Raw genomic sequence first — 19820 nt, forward strand, 5'->3', positions numbered from 1 at the left:
TTTTTGTAATACGCTGTCAAATTCGGCGAATAAAGCAATCAGTTTCAAAAATTTTCCATTATTATTTGTATATAGAGTATCTGAACTTCCTCTGAACGTAATGTTTTCTTTTGCAAGAAATTTAATAACGATATTATGCGTTTTAAAACATGCATCCAGTATTTTTGTTCTTTTTTGAGTAATTTTAGCTGATGGTGATCAATTGTAGTTTCATTTTTTAAATGATTTTCCAAATAAATCCATTTTTCAAAATTATTGAAATGTTCTTGAGATTTTTCGTGGCGCTGAAGAACTTGGGACATATGTTTCCAATCGTTATTTCCTTCCGAAATTAAGTTCATAGTTCGAATATTAGAAAATAATTTGATGCAGAAACAAAATACTACATTTTTTGAACTTGAGTAAATTAACTAAGATCTTTTAATGGTTTCTCCGTTACTCAAAATCCTATAATAATGCGATACATGAAAACTTCTATTATGTTCATCGCGTGGAAAAAAAGTCCTTTGATTCAGCAGGAGGACCTCATTTTACTAATATATCAATTATTAAATTGGACACGTTTTGCCATAAAGCTGGATCGTCAAAAAGCTCGTAATTTAGTGTTGAGATTTTTGTATTTGAAGCCGAAGCTATTTAGATGTTTCTCAAGAGCTTGATTATCATCTAAACACAAATTCGAATTTTCAGACTCATTGTCAGTGGGGAAATGTATACAAAACGAAATCATTAATATATTGAGTAATGAAATTAAAAAAAAAATTGTATCTAAAATAATGAATGCTAAGTATTTTTCAATAATAATTCCACAGAAACGTCGCTTTCACTGACTCTGTTTCTGATAATTTTAAAAATTTCCGCAATTGATTTTCTTGCCGAGCTCGAACAACTTCTCATTCTGCTCTTCTTTTTCTGTATTGATGACCAGAAAGAGTTTTCATTTTGTTTCTCTGGTCTGCCAATTTTGTCAGTTTCTGAAATCATAAAAAAAATTATTTATTTTTCATAAAGTATGGGCCCAAAACAAAGTAAAAAATTTAGAATTGAATCGTCATTTTCCAAGTCTAGCCCCTTTACAAAATAATTTTTATCCGATTTTACTGCATTAAGAAAACAAATAAATTAGCAAAATAAAATTAAAAATTACCTTGTTTAATATTAACGTAAAACTCAATATAGTAGTCAATGGCACAATTTCAAATATATGCAAGAGTTCGTAAAATAACAAGTTAAAAACAACACGGCTATAGCTACAAAGAAAATGAAATGAATAATTTATTTAAAACATCATTACTAAGATAAATCACATATTTAACTACAAACTTGCCCTCATAAATACGAGGTAACAAAATTCATTCAGCAAGCTAATAATACAGTATAATACATTAATACAGGGAGAGCGAACTGGCATGTAAGAAAACTTTGCGGATATGTGAAAGATTTATAATAATAATTATTATTATAATAAAAACCTTCATGGAGTCAAAGACTCATTCTGGGAGGTCTACTATTATACATATAGCTTATCATACCGAGCCTTAAATATATTTACTGTCTCTGCGCTCACCACACCTCAGGCAATGTATTCCAATCACTCACCACTCTCCATGCAAAAAACCTTCTGACTCCCTTTGTATGAGCTCACACAAATTCCAAATCTCCTTATATCGCTTGTTGCTTTCTTTACTTGCTCTTCCTTTTCTCTTTTCCTTTTGAGAAAAGTAGCTCCCGATTACTTTTTCTCTTTCAAATTACTGAACTAAATAAATAAGATAAATTATTCTATTTCTATTAATTTTGAGTTCATTTATTATTTTTAAGAGTTTTAAAACAATTAAATCTTATTTCAAAAAATCGATTTAAAACAGTTGCCTTCTACAGATTTTTACTATAAATGATTAATTTATACAATAATTTGAAAATTTGATAATTAAAGGTTAACTGTAATTATTGAGGGCAGTGTAAGATGTAAAGTATGCTGCCACGAGCGATTTTGGCATTTTAGCAAAATGCGCCTCTGATTAATATGTTTATAATTTATAAACTATTATCTTTAAAATTTTATTTGTCTATCAAAGATCAAAAATAAGCACACAGTTAAAAACAAAGTCAAAAATTGTCCAAAATCACTTAAACACAGAATACACAATACACTCAATATATTTCACATTCAAAATTGAAATGACGCTGAAAAAAATGTAAGTGCGTATCACGTTTCGTCTATCCAAATTTAAAGCAGAATTTAAGAAAAGCGTAATATATACCTATGTTTCAGACTAAATATTTGGATAGATCAATGTTTCTGAAACTTCAGATATCCGTGTACCCCTTCTTTAATTTTCATTATTACCAAGTACCTTATCAAAATAATAATAATAAATAAAAATATACTTCATTATAAATGCTATTTTATTTGAATTTAGATGTACATTTAAACAAAAAAAGATTTCTTTTTAATAGAACAAAATTTATAAAGATACTATACATTTTTACTTAATATAAATAATTTATCATCAATGAGAGGAGTGAAATTGCTTATTTCTATATCTGCTATATTGCTCTCTTTTGTGCGTTTTATAAATCCAGTATTTAACAAATGATCCATACGTAAGAATTTGAAAGCTAAAAAAATTACCGCATTTACTCGAATATAACTCGCACTTTTTTCCCAAAATTAAAGCTAAAAAATCGTGGTGCGAGATATATGCGTGGATTTTCGGAAACTAAAGTTTTCAGAAAACAAAAAACTGAAAATGGGTATGACTTACCAAGAAGCTTCTATTCTCCATCACTTCTTCTGTCCTCGAGAGCAGTTTCCTTGTGCGCAATGTCAAAATTATCTAACCAAATAGAGACAGCTTCTTTCCCATTATATCAAGCAAAAATTAACAGTAATTTAAGACTTGAGATACGTAATGAACAATCCTTGACAAATTACTAATGAGAAGTGAGATTGTAGGCCAATAGGGAAAAAGTAGCTATTAAGAAGTGCATATGATTGATGCGGTATTAACAAAAGATCGCGCGACCCAAACAAAAAGCAACAATTGAATGGAAATGCTAATTCTCTTAAACCGATTTCCATAATATCTGAAATATATTCACTATATCTTTCTTAGTTTTAACACGTTCATGTCGGAGTGGTGTCAAACAAAACTTTATGTTGCATCGGCAACATGTGGTTTTGCTAGGGTCTATATAGCATTTGGAGGGGAGATGTAATTCATTAGTTACTGTTTATATTCCCAGTTGTCTGTAATTGCACTATTTGTTGAGAAATATATTACACAGTCTGCAGATGTCTGTGAAACTTATTCAGTGACATAATAAAAGTAATTGTTTTTCGTATTTCTGCAATATAGTTGCTGTTGTGGAGGGCATATTGTCTACTGCAGGGAGCGAGGAGAATTCATGCATAATATAATTTAATATATATATATATATATATATATATAGACTATAAAAGTTTATGAGATTCACAGAGATTTTAGAACCCACTTATCTAATAAGTGGGTTCTAAAATGTTTAGTTTTAGTATGTATGACTATAATTATTTTATTAATAAAATATAATAAGCACATATTTAACTGTCAATGAGAAATGGCGCCTTATTTTTATTTAGTAAACCAAATGTATTTTTGTAAAATATTGTTGCCGTAATACGGCTAAACGAGTGCCCTTATTAACACTCAGGAGCTCCTAGCGGTAATTTTGCATCTGAGAGAGATACATTCATTACTAGTATGTGCTAGAATGCAAAAAACAAAGAAAAAACACTGCAAATATAATATATGATGGTACAAATTAAGTGAATATTGAATCCAACATTATTTCATAGCCGAATATAGAAACTACAAGAGTTTCGTGCCGAATATATAGAAACTAAAAGTTTCGGCGGATGCAAGCATAAGTAGTGCCTTATGGACAACTCGTAGTAAAGGTTGGGCAAGCCCCAGGCCACTTTCCTTAGTATTTTCCATAAATGTAACGCACATCTTCTAGAGCAGTGCTTCCCAAAATTATGGAGGTAAGCCCTTTGGAAAAATTAAAATATTTCACGGCCGCTCATCAAAAAAAAAAAAATCATAATACAGACATATATTATTGTCATATTTATTGTATTTATATTCAATACAGTTTATATTAAAGATTTTACGTTTGTAAGCTTTTTTGGTGCTTCTTATCAATACCTTTTGAAATGAAACTTATATGAATAAGTATATATTTACTAATATTCATTAAGCGCTGAAATACGCAGGAAGCAAAATTTGTGAGCGAACACCAATGTGTGATTTTTTCCATTAAAATATAAAAAAATAGCATAAAAGAAATAATAAAAATTAAATGCATTTCTTTTAAGATTAAAATTATTTCATGGATCCCGCAACAAAACTTGCGGCCCAGAGTTTGGGAAGCGCTGTTTTCTAGAGGACATGTATGATAAATAAATTTCAGTAATACATGATGGTTTATTTATTTTCAGTTACAATCTAGAAATTATTGAAACAAAGAAATATAAAGAATAAAAATTTTTGTTACAAAAAACGCAAACATCGATAATGAAAGAAAATCAAACTAAACAAATGCATTTAACATTAATTAATCAGAATCTTCAATAGTTGGATTTACAAACTGTCATAACGGTCATCGCAAACAATATTGCTATGCTGAAAGCATAATACTTTTTACAATGCTTGCAAAATATTTTGATAAGCGATTCGTTTTGAATGCATAGCATATAAAACATCGTTTTCTTTTTCTGTTTGTTCGAGGGAGCCGTATCTATGTCGTCATTAGAATTTCCTTCAAATTGTGGCTGAAAAAGGCCTATTCACACCTGTGAGATTTCTGAACGCCTTTTTATTTGTTCTGACACTAACTGCATTACGAGATTTCTAATAAATATTCAGCGCCGTATTTTCACATTGTTGTTCAGCATATGAATAATCTGACCATTTATATTTGATAGTAAATTGTATCTCAGATACAATTTACTATCAAATATCACACAAAAAAAGGGGGGTTCAACCAAACTGATAGTAAAAAAAAAAAAAAGTGCGGAATATCACTCGTAACATACGCACGCGCAGCTAGTCATGACCTTCAACCTATACAATAAAATATCTATGTCAATTAGCAAGTATCTGTCGGGACCTCCGCAGGGTCAAATATCACAAATCTTTGCATAACACGCATTAAACCAAACTGACAGCAACAAAAGTGTAAAATAGCACTCGTAATATATTCACGCGCAGCTACTCATGACCTTCAACCTATACAATAGATAGATTGAAGAATATTCATTCTGCCTCGCTCTGGGCCTGTCCAGACTGATGTTAATCTTGCGACATAGAATGCACCTTTCAAGTTTATGAGCGGAGAGTTGAATCGCCCTGTATATGTAATATGACCAAAAATAATTTTCTAATATTTTTACTTCGTAAAATAATAACTCATAAAACTTCGATGAATGACAAATTCAGAATCACGCATTTGCTTCACATACGAATGTATTTCACTAAATATGGTAACAATCATTTTTATGTGAAACACTTTTAATTTATGACATAATGATTATATAACACGAAAGTTGATTGTGATATGCAACACGTTTCCAAGTATATTTAACCATAAAATGGACGTGTGCTGCCATTGCTCAGTTACAAATCACCTGACTGGTCACTTGAAATGAACACCGTTGGCTTCACGAGATGGTTATGAACAAGTATGTGCACATCGTCCAGTGAGATGTTAAATTTTGGGAAACGTCACATAGTGTAATGTATGGCTTCTCTGATTAAGGTATCTGATAAATATTGTCGTTCATAACGAACTTGCTTGAGCACGTGGATCCCTACTTTTCTTAGTTTTGGAATGCTTTAGCAAAAGCATCCATCAAATGGAGACCTCATTTCGTGGAACGCCTTCGTAAAGCGTTAGCCAGAAACGGTGCAACATTTTGCCCTTTGCTTGCCATGATCTGAATTCGAATTCCATCAAGCACTCGAAGAATTTGTATAAAGATGAGTTAATAACTTGTCTCATATGGAAATGGCAGGATTTTTTATTCCTTCGTGAACTGCCTTCGTGGTGATGTTTGCTTCTACCAAGTGGTGATGGATTTCTGCCAATACGGGTTCTCTTAAAATGCAGAAATCTGATCCAGCCACAGTTTTACGTGTCGACTGTTTCTATTCATCCTGCCGTCATGTAGTTGATGCGATGGCTGATCATATGAGGAAATAGAAAATGCAAATACTCAGTTCACTTATTTCATGTATTCCCTATAGCAGCGAACAATGGGTTTTCATGTGCGATGTGCTGTTATCCTTTTTTCTTTTTTTTTTCCTTTTTTTTTTTTTGACATACCCCTTAATTTTTTAAAGTCATTATACCATATCCTCCTATTACAATATTCTTTTGTGGATTTATTAAAAACAGTTGACTACGTTTTGCGATAACCGAATAATTAATTTTTAACAGGAACAAAAAAGGAAGTTATTTCATTCTCCTTTGTACGAGAGCGAACTGCATCTGAAGAAACTCTATATTCAAACATGCAAGAGGTTACCGTCATACGGTTGCCGCATATTTCATGTGAAAGAACTCCTCAGAGGGAAAACAAAGAAAAAGGTATGCATCTACTTAAATGCTTAACAAAAAATTTGACGTTTACATTTAAAAGTGGATTTTTTTCCCTTTGGTTCAAAAGTGTCTTGCCATTTCAAAACTTAATGCGTATAAAAAATTAGCATTTCGAGATTTTTTTTGTTTCATTATCTTCCTTAGTTTAAAAAGTATTTTGGTAGTAGATGTCATTATTAATTGTGTGTATCAAATTAATTTTCTTTCATTTCAGACAACACGATTGCTAGGAATAGGATTAGAGCACATAGTACTGCTTGACAGCAAAACACTTCTGCCTACAAAATCACAGCTTACGTCTGATCTTCAGCAGTGGAGAACTGGTGGTGGGCGTTCACATGATCAGTTAGTTTTAGAGTTTCGAGCAACAAAGTGGTCTTTCATTACTCCATCCCAAGGAGCGTTGCGATCTATCAGCACTGTGCTCTGGGAAATCATGCAAGATCTGGATGCTCATTTCCTCAATGACCATATAGTAACTACAAGCGAACAACTTGATATTCGTAAGTTATACTTGAATTTCAGATTTTGCAGTTTGGTCGATTTATTATTAAATAGATAACTAGTGTTTTAATTTCTTGATATAATTAAAGTTCATTTAAAAAATCAGTTTAATATGATTTTATAAGGATGCAGATCGAACTTGCGTCAATTTTCTGATAAAGAAAAAAAAAACCGTGAAAAATATACTTAAATATAGAGAGCCAATAGGCTTCATTTCGGCAATATAAACATTATTTAAACTAAGGGGATATTAAATCCCATATCGGCGATCACTAGCGTGAGCTAATGCAAGTACGTACTAGGACTATTTGCATTTGCTCACGCTAGTAATCGCCGATACTTTTATAGTTTACTATATTCGGCATTAAACTCTGATTCCAATCTTTGAGTTTCTTATTCGGTTTTAAAACAATGTGGGATTTAATCTCCCCTTAATTTAAATAGTGAAAAATACATTTGTCTTATTGCTTTAATCTGCACAATATTTTTAACAATTATATCAAAAATAATTATAGAAGATAGTAAATAAGCAATAATTCTTTTATATTCTGGATCCTTTTTCATATTTCAAAACAATATTTATCAGCCGAGTTTTTTTTTTTTTTTTTCTCCAAAAACTGTTCATTTAACTCCCCCCACCCCCAAAAGGAAAATAAGACTAGAAAATTTTCAAAAAATCTTTTCCTAATTAAAATATATATATTTTTTTTTTATGTTTGAAATCTTCGCATAGAGTTTCGTTATCATTGCTTTTAAAGTTTTGAGGTTCAGTTGTGATTTCTCAGCAGTCCATAAATTGATTGTTATTGAAAATACATGTTCTGTTACTGCATTCGTTCTCGTTAAACAGAGACTTAATGCAATATATATATATATATATATATATATATATATATATATATTTTATTATTTTTTTTTTTCAACGTTTCATTAGGAACATAATTGCTTGTAAAATGTCCAAAAACTGTTGTAGCCTATGACATTTGTTGTATCTTAGAATAATGATATTATGTCTACTTTTCAAAAAGTTATTTTAAGTATTTTAATTAAAAATCTCCATAGAATCTGGAGAATGGATAGCATTTCATTTGTCATATCTGTGCGACTTTGAATGAGATTAATAAACGTATTTAGGTATTTACTTACTGACATTGGCGCACCCAGGGAAGGGGGCCTTGCCCCCCTCCCCCTAAAAAACTAGAAAAATTTCCAAAAATCTTTTCATAATTAAAATTATCATTTTTTTTTTAATTTATGTTGTGTCGTCTCTTCTATTTCTATACTACATATGAATTAGCGGTCACCTAAGGTGGGAATACCCTCTGGCTCTCGGGAATAACGGCCGTTGTGAACGCAAGGGGAACGAAGTAGTGCTCGGGCGATACTTTGTTTGCCCGAGCCGGTCCAGAGATCACGTGTATCATGTATTGGCGATCACTGCAGATGCTCAGTCATAGGTCGTATGCAATTCATAGTGTGTATTCTCAAATCGTCTACTCAACTCGTCCCCCCCCCCCTCCCAAGGTTAAATCTTGAGTACTCGACTCCCTCCAAGATTAAATCCTGCGTGCGCCATGGCTTACTGATTACTCCATGGGGTCTTGGGTGATAATAATAATAATTAGTTGATTACCTGTAACATTAATAGCATGAATATTAGAAAATATTAAGTAATATTGCAGGTAACACTGTTAGCATTTTGAAGTAATATTACCGCCGACAGGTGACGATCACTTAATTGAAAAGGCGAATTATATTTGCATGAAAAATACCTTAATCACAAATTATAAACACGAGTTTCGGCTTATGCTGGCGAACTGAAAAACGTAAAATGTTGGTGCAATTTTCGCGCGTAAAAAAAATAAAATAAAGCAACAAGCATCCGAAAAACGAGAGGAGGCGATTAGGAGGGCTAGTTAATATCAAGTTTGTAGCGAACAGAACTTGATCTGGAGGGATCTTGGAGATCTTGATTGATCTGATTATGATCTTGAAGAGTGTGTCCTTCACGCAGCAGATTAGCAGTTCAATCGGAGTTTACTACTGTACCGTAGGTTCGTGCTCGATAAACAGAGCAGGTAAGACTTTTAGTTCTACTTTTAGTTCTAGCTTATTTTCATAAGCCTAGCCATGGATAAGTCCTTCGACGATCTCAATTTTCAGGAACTTTTGACGCTTTTCAGGGATTTAGGCAACTTGCTACACAAAAAATGGCCAGATAAAATCGGAGCACACTAGATCCTTGAAGCGGAGACAGAGGATACCCATCCCTCTAAACTTCCTCACCCTTCACATGACAACGCCTGCGAGCCAGCAATAACTACTGAAGACATCTCTCCTTCAAACTCCAGTAGCTTTCAGGAAGTTAAACGGAAGAAGAGAAAGAAAAAATCCCCTGCGACACATCCTGAAATAATACCTCAGACGTCGGAAACTACAGCTCCAATGGATACATCAGCGCTAGCTGATGAAAGAACAGGGACATTGACACAGCCCAAAGAGAGGATTCCGCCAGTAATCTTGAGAGCTAAAGAAAACTGGTCGTCACTTGCTGAGACGATGAAGAACAATAACATCAAGTTCTCATCAGCTAAAAACACCGACGATGGAGTCCGCATACAGCCCGAAGGAGAAACGGACTACCGCCAGCTCACCAGACTTATGGATGAACAGAAAGTCCCATATCACACCTACCAACTAAAAAGCGAAAAAAACCTTAAAGTAGTCATCAGAGGTCTGGCAGAAACCATAACTACTGATGAAATAGCTACGGACCTCAGATCACAAGGTCTTGAACCAATTAAGATCTCGCGCATGTACCGTGCAGACAAGCGCCCCATGCCTCTGGTCTTAGTGGAGATCAGTAAAGACCACAGAGCAATTTACGACCTTACTATAGTCTGCAACTTAGTCATCAAGACCGAACCACTCAGAAGAAAGGCATCCGCCGGTCAATGTCACCGCTGCCAAAAATTTGGGCATGCACAAAAGTTATGTAAAGCAGATTACAAGTGTGTAAAGTGTGGTGACAACCATCCCTCGCACACTTGCACAAAATCATCGTCTACACCTGCTAAATGTGCGAATTGTGGCGGCCCCCATCCAGCAAATTTTAAAGGCTGCTCAATTCACCCATCTAACCAACGGAAGACTAGAGCGGCGTTGGCTCCGCCCACTGAGATTCAAGACACGAAACCTTCGCCGGAAGTCACAGTGCGGAGTGTTCCCGCCGATAAAACATACGCTTCTGCGGTCTCTCCCCGGATTTTACCCGTAGCCTCGACAGATTACAATGAAAATTCTGCACAGATTCTTGCTGCCTCACTAGGGGAGATGCTAATAGCCTTTAACAAGATGAACCCCAGCCAAGCCGACACTAAGAAATTCCTCAGGAATGCTCAAGTCATCTTCTCCATGATCACCCAATGACATGCTCCTGCATCTCGATGCTGATATCCCAGATATTTCCACATTGCTTCGTAACACTACCGCTACTTTTTCACCTAAGCAGCTTCTCATACCGAGCAACTCATTCAGGAGTTTTCTAAGCGCCCGAAAGCTGCACTACCTTTCGGCTCACGCGCTTCCGCAATGCCCTAAGCAGGGTGAGCCGAGTGCTCGCTAACCTTTAAAATAAGTCTTTTTCATACTGATGACGGGATCAGAATCCACGGGATTGACATCCATCAAGCCACAGAAGTTAACAGTTAACGAAAAACGAGATTATTTTCATATCCGGAACGGTTGATTAACCATCACTATCTTAGGATACCTTTTTCACTCTTAGGACTTGATTATCGAAATGCATTATACTTTACTAACGCTTGAAATAACAGGGTGTAAGTTATTTCCAATGAGATTATATACAATCATTGTTTGTGGTCAACGACGTGGCTTGACATTATCGATGGTAGAGCTCATAGGGACCTTTTTATGTCAAGGTTAATCTGTCTGATGTGGATATATTAAAGAATTTTGTAGGTCCACTTACCTTGTAAACTGGACAGAAAATACACAACAGTAATATATAAATATGCAGTAAAATGTAGAATGGAACAATATATAAAATTCTCCCTCATCACACACAAATTCTTGGTTAAAATTTTAGTATCAAACGAAGTTTACTTCATGTAGAATTTGCATGCGATGATTTTTATGGTGCTCTTTGTCCTGAATGGTGGCGAAATGATACTTTTTAAATTTGGCACTTCTTTCATACAAATTATCCGTTGTTTTGTCTAAACTGAACGATGAACTTCATCTCCGACCTAAAAACAATCGCAAACATCCATACACACAGCGGAATTCGAACTCGCTGCCTGAAGAGCGGATACGTTGATTACTTGGCCAACTATGCTGGCAAATTTAAATATATACAGTTTTATAAATGTGTAAGCTAACAGTGAACAGAATATGCTAATATTCTATTATTCTTTTGTTAGTAAAAAAGGAAATGAAAACCAGATTACCATCGAATCAACGATATTGGGAACATATGGTTATTTATTTTACAAAAAAGGTACTTAAATGTTATTTTCATATATTGGAAGATGCAAACTGCCCACGATTAGAACTAACAAAATTTTCCCTTTTTTGGGTGGGACAGTTTATGTATGCCTTAATTCCCTTAAGACTTCCCTCGATGAGTCTTTGGGCTCCTTGGAGGTGTCACATAATAATAAAAATATTTTTTTAATAATAATAATGATAATTCTTTTGCTTAGAAACTGGCTCTATGTCGAAGAGCAGCATATAAAGGAATCCTAGTAATTTGAACTATTATGCATGATCTGAGCGCTTGTGACACTTTTATTTTACTGGGGGGGAGACACTTATTGTAATACTGTACTCATGAAAATAGCAACTTTTTTAGCATCACGTTCATCTTGCATGTGAGTTTGGTTCGCCTACATTGCGGTTATAGCAGCCATCCGATGTTTTGGAAAGGCAATGTACAGAAAATAAAAGACTAAGGTAAAAATTGACAGTTCAATACTGAACGACAGTGAAAGTATGCAATTTATGAAGACTGCTTAAGTAAATTTTTCTTCTATCATGAAGGCTACTTGACTCAGTTTCAGTGTGAGAATTATTCAGTTATGTAATAATGGAAACTATTTAAAATGTTCTGATAATCCTTGCAAAGTTATGCAAAATTATGAAATAGTTATAAGATAGTTGATATTGAAATGTTTATATATGCATTTCGCGTTTTATATCTGGTAGCGTTCGCTCATCCCCAGAATATACTTGTGCTTTTTTTTCTTCTTTCGTTTTCTTGGAGATTTAGATCTAATTTATGCTTTCACCTTTTATTTTGATACCATTCTTTCATTATCTTTTTCTTGTACGATCATTGCTGAAATTATAAATTTGATGCTACAGAATGAATTAGAAGATGATGATGACGATAAAGAACTCGAAGAAAAAAAAAAAAGTAAAACATGAGGAGGCAAGTTGAGAGTTTTAATGAGTGCAAGAATGAGCTAATTCCACAATATTTTATTGCTAATAAAAATACTTTTTTGTGTGTTATTTGGTGAAACTTTTTTTGTGTGTTGTGTACAAGAAAGTGATATTTTTTATGTAAATTAAGTTATGTACTGAACTACACAATTTTATTAAATCCGAATACTTAACAATACAGATATATACAAACTAAATTTTTTACTAAAATGAACTTGTGAACTGTATTATTTTTTAAGTCTTACAGTACGGTAGCTTTTTTCTGTTAGTTACATCATTTATTTACAGAATTAAATTGATGTACCATTAGAATCTTATTATTTTTGTCTTAAACGCTAGTTATTGCGGTCTCTCGGGGGTGGGGATTCGCTAATCCGAACGAGCATGGTTTTTATTAGATTGGATTAGCGAGATAACACTGTACTCATGAAAATAGCAACTTTTTTAGCATCACATTCATCTTGCATGTGAGTTTGGTTCGCCTACATTTCGGTTATAGCAGACATCCGATGTTTTGAATGTCTGTTAACCGATGTTTTGGAAAGGCAATGTACAGAAAATAAAAGACTAAGGTAAAAATTGACAGTACAATACTGAACGACAGTAAAAGTATGCAATTTATGAAGACTGCTTAAGAAATTTACTTAAGTAAGTAAATTTTTAAATTTAAGTAAATTTTTCTTCTTAATACAATTTATGAATGATAGAAGAAAAATTTACTTAAGTAAATTTTTCTTCTATCATGAAGGCTACTTGACTCAGTTTCAGTGCGAGAATTATTCAGTTATGTAATAATGGAAACTATTTAAAATGTTCTGATAATCCTTCCAAAGTTATGCAAAATTATGAAATAGTTATAAGATAGTTGATATTATTGAAATGTTTATATATGCATTTCTCATTTTATATCTGGTAACGTTCGCTCATCCCCAGAATATACTTGTGCTTTTTTTTTCTTTCGTTTTCATGGAGATCTAATTTATGCTTTCACCTTTTATTTTGATGCACCATTCTTTCATTACTTTTTTCTTGTACGATCATTCTGTTTTATGTATGTTTCCATTCTTTATATACACAGTGTCCCCATTAAATAAGAGACAAAATTCGTATAAATATAAAGAGTAACTACAGGAAAATGAATTATTTATTATTTATTTTTGATATATTCTCCCTTACTCAATACAACATTTTACATTATTTGTATCAGTTTTGGAAACACTGCTGGTAGGCGTTTAAAGTTATGGCTTTGCTAGCTCGGTGGTCACACTCTTCTGAATGACCTCCACTGACTCAAACTAGCATCATATGAATTTTGTTTTCAATTTTGCATGGGGAAATCACCAGTGCCGAAACGGCAAGTTTCACATTTAATTGCAATATGCAGGTGCATTGTCATGAAGCATCGGTTAGCTGTTTATTTGGTACTGCTCCCCTGTTACACGTTCATGCATTCTTAGACATTACATAGCATTTTCATCAGCCTGAACTGAGATGGCCAACCCAGTCATCAATCACCGTCTGTTGAATCTCTACCACCACCACAAAATTATGTGGACCCTTCAAAACTTGTACATGTTATAGACGGTCATCCCCGTACTCTCTTAAGATCATTAAATGTTTCTCAGGTGGACTTTCCCATTTTTTAATAAAATTTTATCACTGCTTGTTCTTCCATTTATGAATATTTGACACAAATGCTAACACACCAAAGAAGATATCATAATGTGCAACTGCTCGATGGAAAGAGCAATCCCAACAGTTAAAATTATATACTATTTTGTTCAATTCTGTTTTGACTATGCACGTAAAAAAATCTTCCAGCTTCTTTGTAGGATTAGTTTTGTTTTAATTTCTCATGTTGAAAATTTTGGTTCCTGACACTGAAACATTTCTTAAGCTATATTGGCTTGCATATTTTATTTGCTTTCATTTTAATGTAAATTGTGTTTACATTTTTTTTCAATTGCAAAGTTGATTAGATTTTATTTTTATTCTTTTGAATTAATGAGAAAATGGAGGGATTCAAGAAAGTATTAAGAAGTCATAATTCTTCAGAAACCAATTGGTGTAACACTAAAGTGCAATATGAAAATTGGTCATTAGCCATTCCTCAGCACCACTAGCACAAAAGAAGCATATGACAGTAGTACTGTTTCATGCAGGAAATCGTCATTTTTTCATATATTTTTATATATGAAATTTTTCATAGCATATATACATGTCCATGAGGATATGCACAATGCTATGCATTATCTGCATTACTTCAACCTTGTTTTCACTTCTGGGTCTGGCTCCCACTGATGAGACTTCAATAAAGGTCGAAATTGGTCTGGATAGTGCCCTTCCCATAATGCATAGCATTATACATGTTAATAAGGATATATGCATTGCATTATGGGATACTAAAGCAATTGATGTGACTTCCTAGTTGTGAAGTGATTTCACGCACAAACTTTGTATGCTACACTTGGATAAAGGATTAAACCAAGAATATAATTTCTTGTCATCTTTAATTTATTTTTCTTCCAAGCTAGGCATGGAGGCATTTGTCAAATCCCAAATGTGATTTTCTTGAGCTATGTGCAATTAGGCTGTTTTTGTTGTTGTTGTTTTTTAATTTGACATCACGATGTAGTTTTTCTTTTTGGATCTCAAACTTCAACTTTTTTGTTCTCTGCACTGTTAATGCCATAGTGCATATTTTTGAAAATCATGACTGTCCTCTGGAAGGTTTTAAAGAATAATACTCTTGTATTTGCTTTTCTTTTCAAGTGTCCTTTGAAGTTTTGTAATGGTTTGCAGGCAATTTTAATCGCACACACAGTGAGCAATGTGTCTAGTTGTTAGTAATTGCCTGTGGAAATAGTAGTAGTGGTGGTGGTGATCGGTGGTAGATGGCATGGTGTAGTTGCAGTCAGTTGGTGGACTGAGTGGTGGAGACAGAGTTGTAGAGCAAGTGCCCTCCTTCGATGAGTCCTTGGACTCCCTGGAAGTGTAAAATAATAATAATAATAATAAAAATAATATAAAACCTCTATACTTTATATCTCCTTAAGAATGTAATGCATAATGCTAGTTGTGAGTGTGCTCATGATGCCAAACTCACTCCTGACTTGAGTAGTGATAGGAAATGGCATGGAGATAATATTATATTAGGGTTTAGGAAAGACCAGTGATCTTATAAATAATATGCTAAGCTGCTCAGAAAGATCAAAAAAGAAGAGCTGAAACCCCAAACTTCTAGTTTCACACCTAAGATTCAAAAAATTGGTATCCCACTCCAACAAACTGTTTGAGGGAAATGAATGTAATATTTTTAAAGCAATAATAGGTTCTGCTTACCTGGCAGAGTAGTTAAATATTTAGTTTTAAGAAAGAAGTAAGTGATGTTTTATAGCTTAGTAGTAAAATGTTCTGCTGTTCCAAATGCTATTCATTCAAGGCCAGGTCCTGCAATTCATATTGTTTTCAACGGTTTAGTTTATTTCCTAATGTCCAATGAGAAGCAGTTATTCAACACACAGAAAACTTGTTACCACTATGCATGATGGAACTTTGCAAACTTTAGCTTTATCCCCGCCCCCTTTATTTTCATGCAGAAAGTTCAGACCTACAAACAACAATACAATACAGCACAGCTTAACAGTGAGTTAACTTTGGGCCTACACATTGCCAGCCTACATACGGAAAGCTTTGAAGAATGTAACTCCCACTCAAGTAGAATAAAAACTGGTGGTATATAAAGTACTACCACATTTGACTATATTCTAATTAGACTGCCCTGCTGAAACCAGTGATATCTATGACACTGAAGATAGAAAACTTTCTATCAGCAGTTACTTCAAAAAAAAAAAAAACATTATTGAATTGAAATTTATTATTAAGCTAAAGAAGTAATACAAATACGAGGGTGGTCTGAAAATTTCTCAGCATCTACCATAGATGGCAACACTGTCGGCAAGATTTTTTTTCTAAGTTAGTACATTTGTCATAAGCATCCATGTGAAAATGCAAGTCATTCTATAAAGCAGTTTGTTTTATACAGCTCTCTGAACCAAAACTGTTGTCTGTATCCCTTGAAATGGATAAAACTGAGTAGTATCGTGCTGTTATAAATTTCTTTGTAAAAGAAGGTTTAACCACAAAAGAAATTCATTCAAAGTTCATAAAAGTTTTTGGGCACTCTTCTCTTTCGTTTACGACAATTAAGAAATGGGCTGCCGAGTTTAAACGTGGCCATACCAGCTTGAAGATGATCCATGTGAAGGACATTCAAAAAGTGTAACAACACCAGAAATCATTGATCAAGTGCACGATATGGTATTGGATGGCTGGCAATTCAAAGTGTGTGAAATTGCTGAGACTATAGGCATTTCAAAAGAACATCTAGGATATATTTTGCATGAAGAATTGCATATGAAAAAGCTTTGAACAAGATGGGTGCCGTGCTTGCTTACAAGAGATCAAAAATGCACTCGCATGAAAATCTCTGAACAGTACTTGGAGCATTTTAACAAGAATAAAACTGATTTTGTGCATCGATTTATTGCTATGGATGAGACGTGGATTCACCATTACACACCAGAATCCAAACAGCAGTCAAAACAGTGAACAGAAACTGGTTGTTCAGTGCCAAAGAAGACAGAGTCCATTCCATCTGCAGGAAAGGTCATGACATCAGTGTTTTGGGATGCTAAAGGCATTTTGTTTATTAATTATCTTGAAAAGGGTAAAACAATAACTGGGAAATATTATTCCAATCCAGACTTGATGAAAAAATTCATGAGAAAAGACCCGGTTTGCAGAAGAAAAAAATCATCTATCATCAGGATAATGCACCTGCCGACAAAAGTATTTTGGCAATGGGAAAATTAAGGGATCTGCACTATGAATTGTTGGAACATCCATCCTGTTCCCAGATTTGGCTCCCTCTAACTTCTATCTCTTCCCAGAACTAAAACTCTTTCTCACTGGTCAGCATTTTTCTTTGAATCAAGAGGTGATTGCAGCTGTAGAGGGGTATTGTCCAGATTTAGAGAACCACTATAGGGATGGGATAATTGCACTGGAGCATCGCTGGAATAAATGTATTAGTCTTAAGGGAGATCATATTGAAAAATAAAAATAAGTTTGAAATTATAAATTCATTTTTTCATTGTTAGGCCAAGAACTTTTCAGACCACCCTCGTAATAATATAATACACTACAAGTATTATTATTATTATTACTTGACACCTCCAGGGAGTCCCAGACTCATCGAGGGAGGTCACTTACGCAACTCTCCGTCTTCAACACTCAATCCTCTAACTACATCATCTACACCAATGCCATCTACTGTCCACCACCACCACTAGTATTTTCACAGACAATCACAAACATCCATGCCCACGCTTGGATTTGAACCCGCAGCCTTTTGGTTGGAAAGCAGATACGCTGACCACTCGGCCAACCAGGCCAGTGCTAATAGAAGATAGTAAAAAGGAATACTGCATATATTATATTATAAACATATAATATAATACTATTATGTTCAAGTGATAATATAGAGACTGATGGATTGAAGAAAAGACTTAATAGAAAAATGAAATAGCAAAGTAACTTTACACTGTGTGTGGCAAGGTAATGTTACCATACCGGTTACTAGTAAAAGTAGGGGGTTCAGCTGGATCAGTGAACTAGTGCATTTGACACCATCTTGGTACTTCAGATGCACTATTTTACCGATCCAGCTGAATTCCTAAAAACTGATATCCTAAGAAGAGTAGTGTTCTGCTAGATCAGTAAAATAGTACATTCAAAGCCATATGGATAAGGCAGCAGGACAAAATATACAATTAGTTATTGCTGTAGATCAGGGAATGCAAAGAAACTGGGAGACTAAGAGTATGGAATTTTCACTTAAGGAGTATTTGAGGAATTACAGAGTTGGTAAGTATGACAAACTCAGTAGATCTGTGTGAAGCATTGAAAAAGGCATGAGGAACTGCAAGAGATGAATGTTGATAGTATATGGGAGGCAGTAGAGGAGTGTTTGAAGGAGAATAAATCAAGTTGGAGTTGTACTAATTAGTAAAAATCACATTAAACAGGTACTATCAAAAAAGTTTCTGCAAGAAATTAAAAAAAAAAAAAAAAAAAAACTCAGCCACATGAGCAGTACAAAGCACTAGCCAGAAGGGTGACTGTTCTAGTTAGGAAGACAAAATCAGAATACTCGAGGAAATTAGCTGGTCAAGCCAAAGGTAATCCCCAAGACTTGTTTCCAAGTGTGGAAAGTAAAAGGTAGAATGATTATGGCTGAATAATTTTGAAGAAATATGATGGTGGAGAGGTAACTGAAGGAGGCAATATAGTTAACACCTTGCAAGGGCATATTATCCAAGTGGAGATATTGTAGTAACAAGAAAGACAAAGTCTGATATGGAAGTAGAGATAAATGAACTGGAGGCACATAGGATATTATGGAACCTTGATATGAATACAGCTATGGAATTAGATGGTATATCAGATAGAATATCACAAGAAGGTGCTAGCCAATTGGCAGTGCCTTTGACAACATTGTTTAATGTGGTCAAATAAATTAAATTCTGGGTTGGTCTCAAGGGAGTGGAAAGAAGGGGAAAGTAATTCCATTAAATAAAGGAGATGCCAAGACTGAAGTAGGAAATTATCGATCAATTAGCATCACAGGAGTGGTGGTCAAAGTATCCCCAAAAAACTAGGTGACCAAATCTGTGCACAGCAGTCAAGATATGACCAAGACGAAGAGATTAATAACCTCCCTATCTTTATTTGTTGATGGTTCTTAAACATTCAAGTAATTCTTTGAGCCATTTGGCCAACTTTTACAATGTCTTTTGAACTTCAACTTTCTGTCCAACACCATCTTTAAATTTCTAGTCTCATCAATTTCCTGCAATCCTCCATCAGTGCTATACACAGTATGTAATATTTCAGTCTCAATGAGCCCTTTTAACTGATAAGTTCTTATCATTTACCCTCTTTTCCTCCTGTAAACTAAACTACAACCTACAAACCTTGAATCTTTCCTCACATGGGACATTTCACAGATTAGTGACCAAGTTGGCAGTAATAGGTCTGTGGAATGTTCCATAGAAACTAAGTTGCATTTAAATTCATTCAGAAAAAAATTTTCAGTACATGATAACACATTCTTGGTGATAGATGCCATTGTGAGCAGTTGC

General features: G+C 34.1%; 1 protein-coding gene across 1 annotated transcript in view; it reads left to right on the forward strand.

The window, feature by feature from the left end:
- The window catches only part of LOC150106422 (uncharacterized), a 766385-nt gene that overhangs the window by 207217 nt on the left and 539348 nt on the right, over positions 1-19820 (forward strand). The window contains exons 18-19 of the mRNA XM_090392993.1: positions 6484-6633; positions 6860-7148. Coding sequence (XP_090249119.1) covers positions 6484-6633; positions 6860-7148 — 439 coding nt within the window. The remainder of the gene's footprint in view (positions 1-6483; positions 6634-6859; positions 7149-19820) is intronic.

Source organism: Typopeltis vanoorti, chromosome 5, assembly GCF_054136105.1.
Source record: "Typopeltis vanoorti isolate ZY-2024b chromosome 5, IOZ_Tvanoo_1.0, whole genome shotgun sequence".
In the NCBI taxonomy this organism is placed as follows: Eukaryota; Metazoa; Arthropoda; class Arachnida; order Uropygi; family Thelyphonidae; genus Typopeltis; species Typopeltis vanoorti.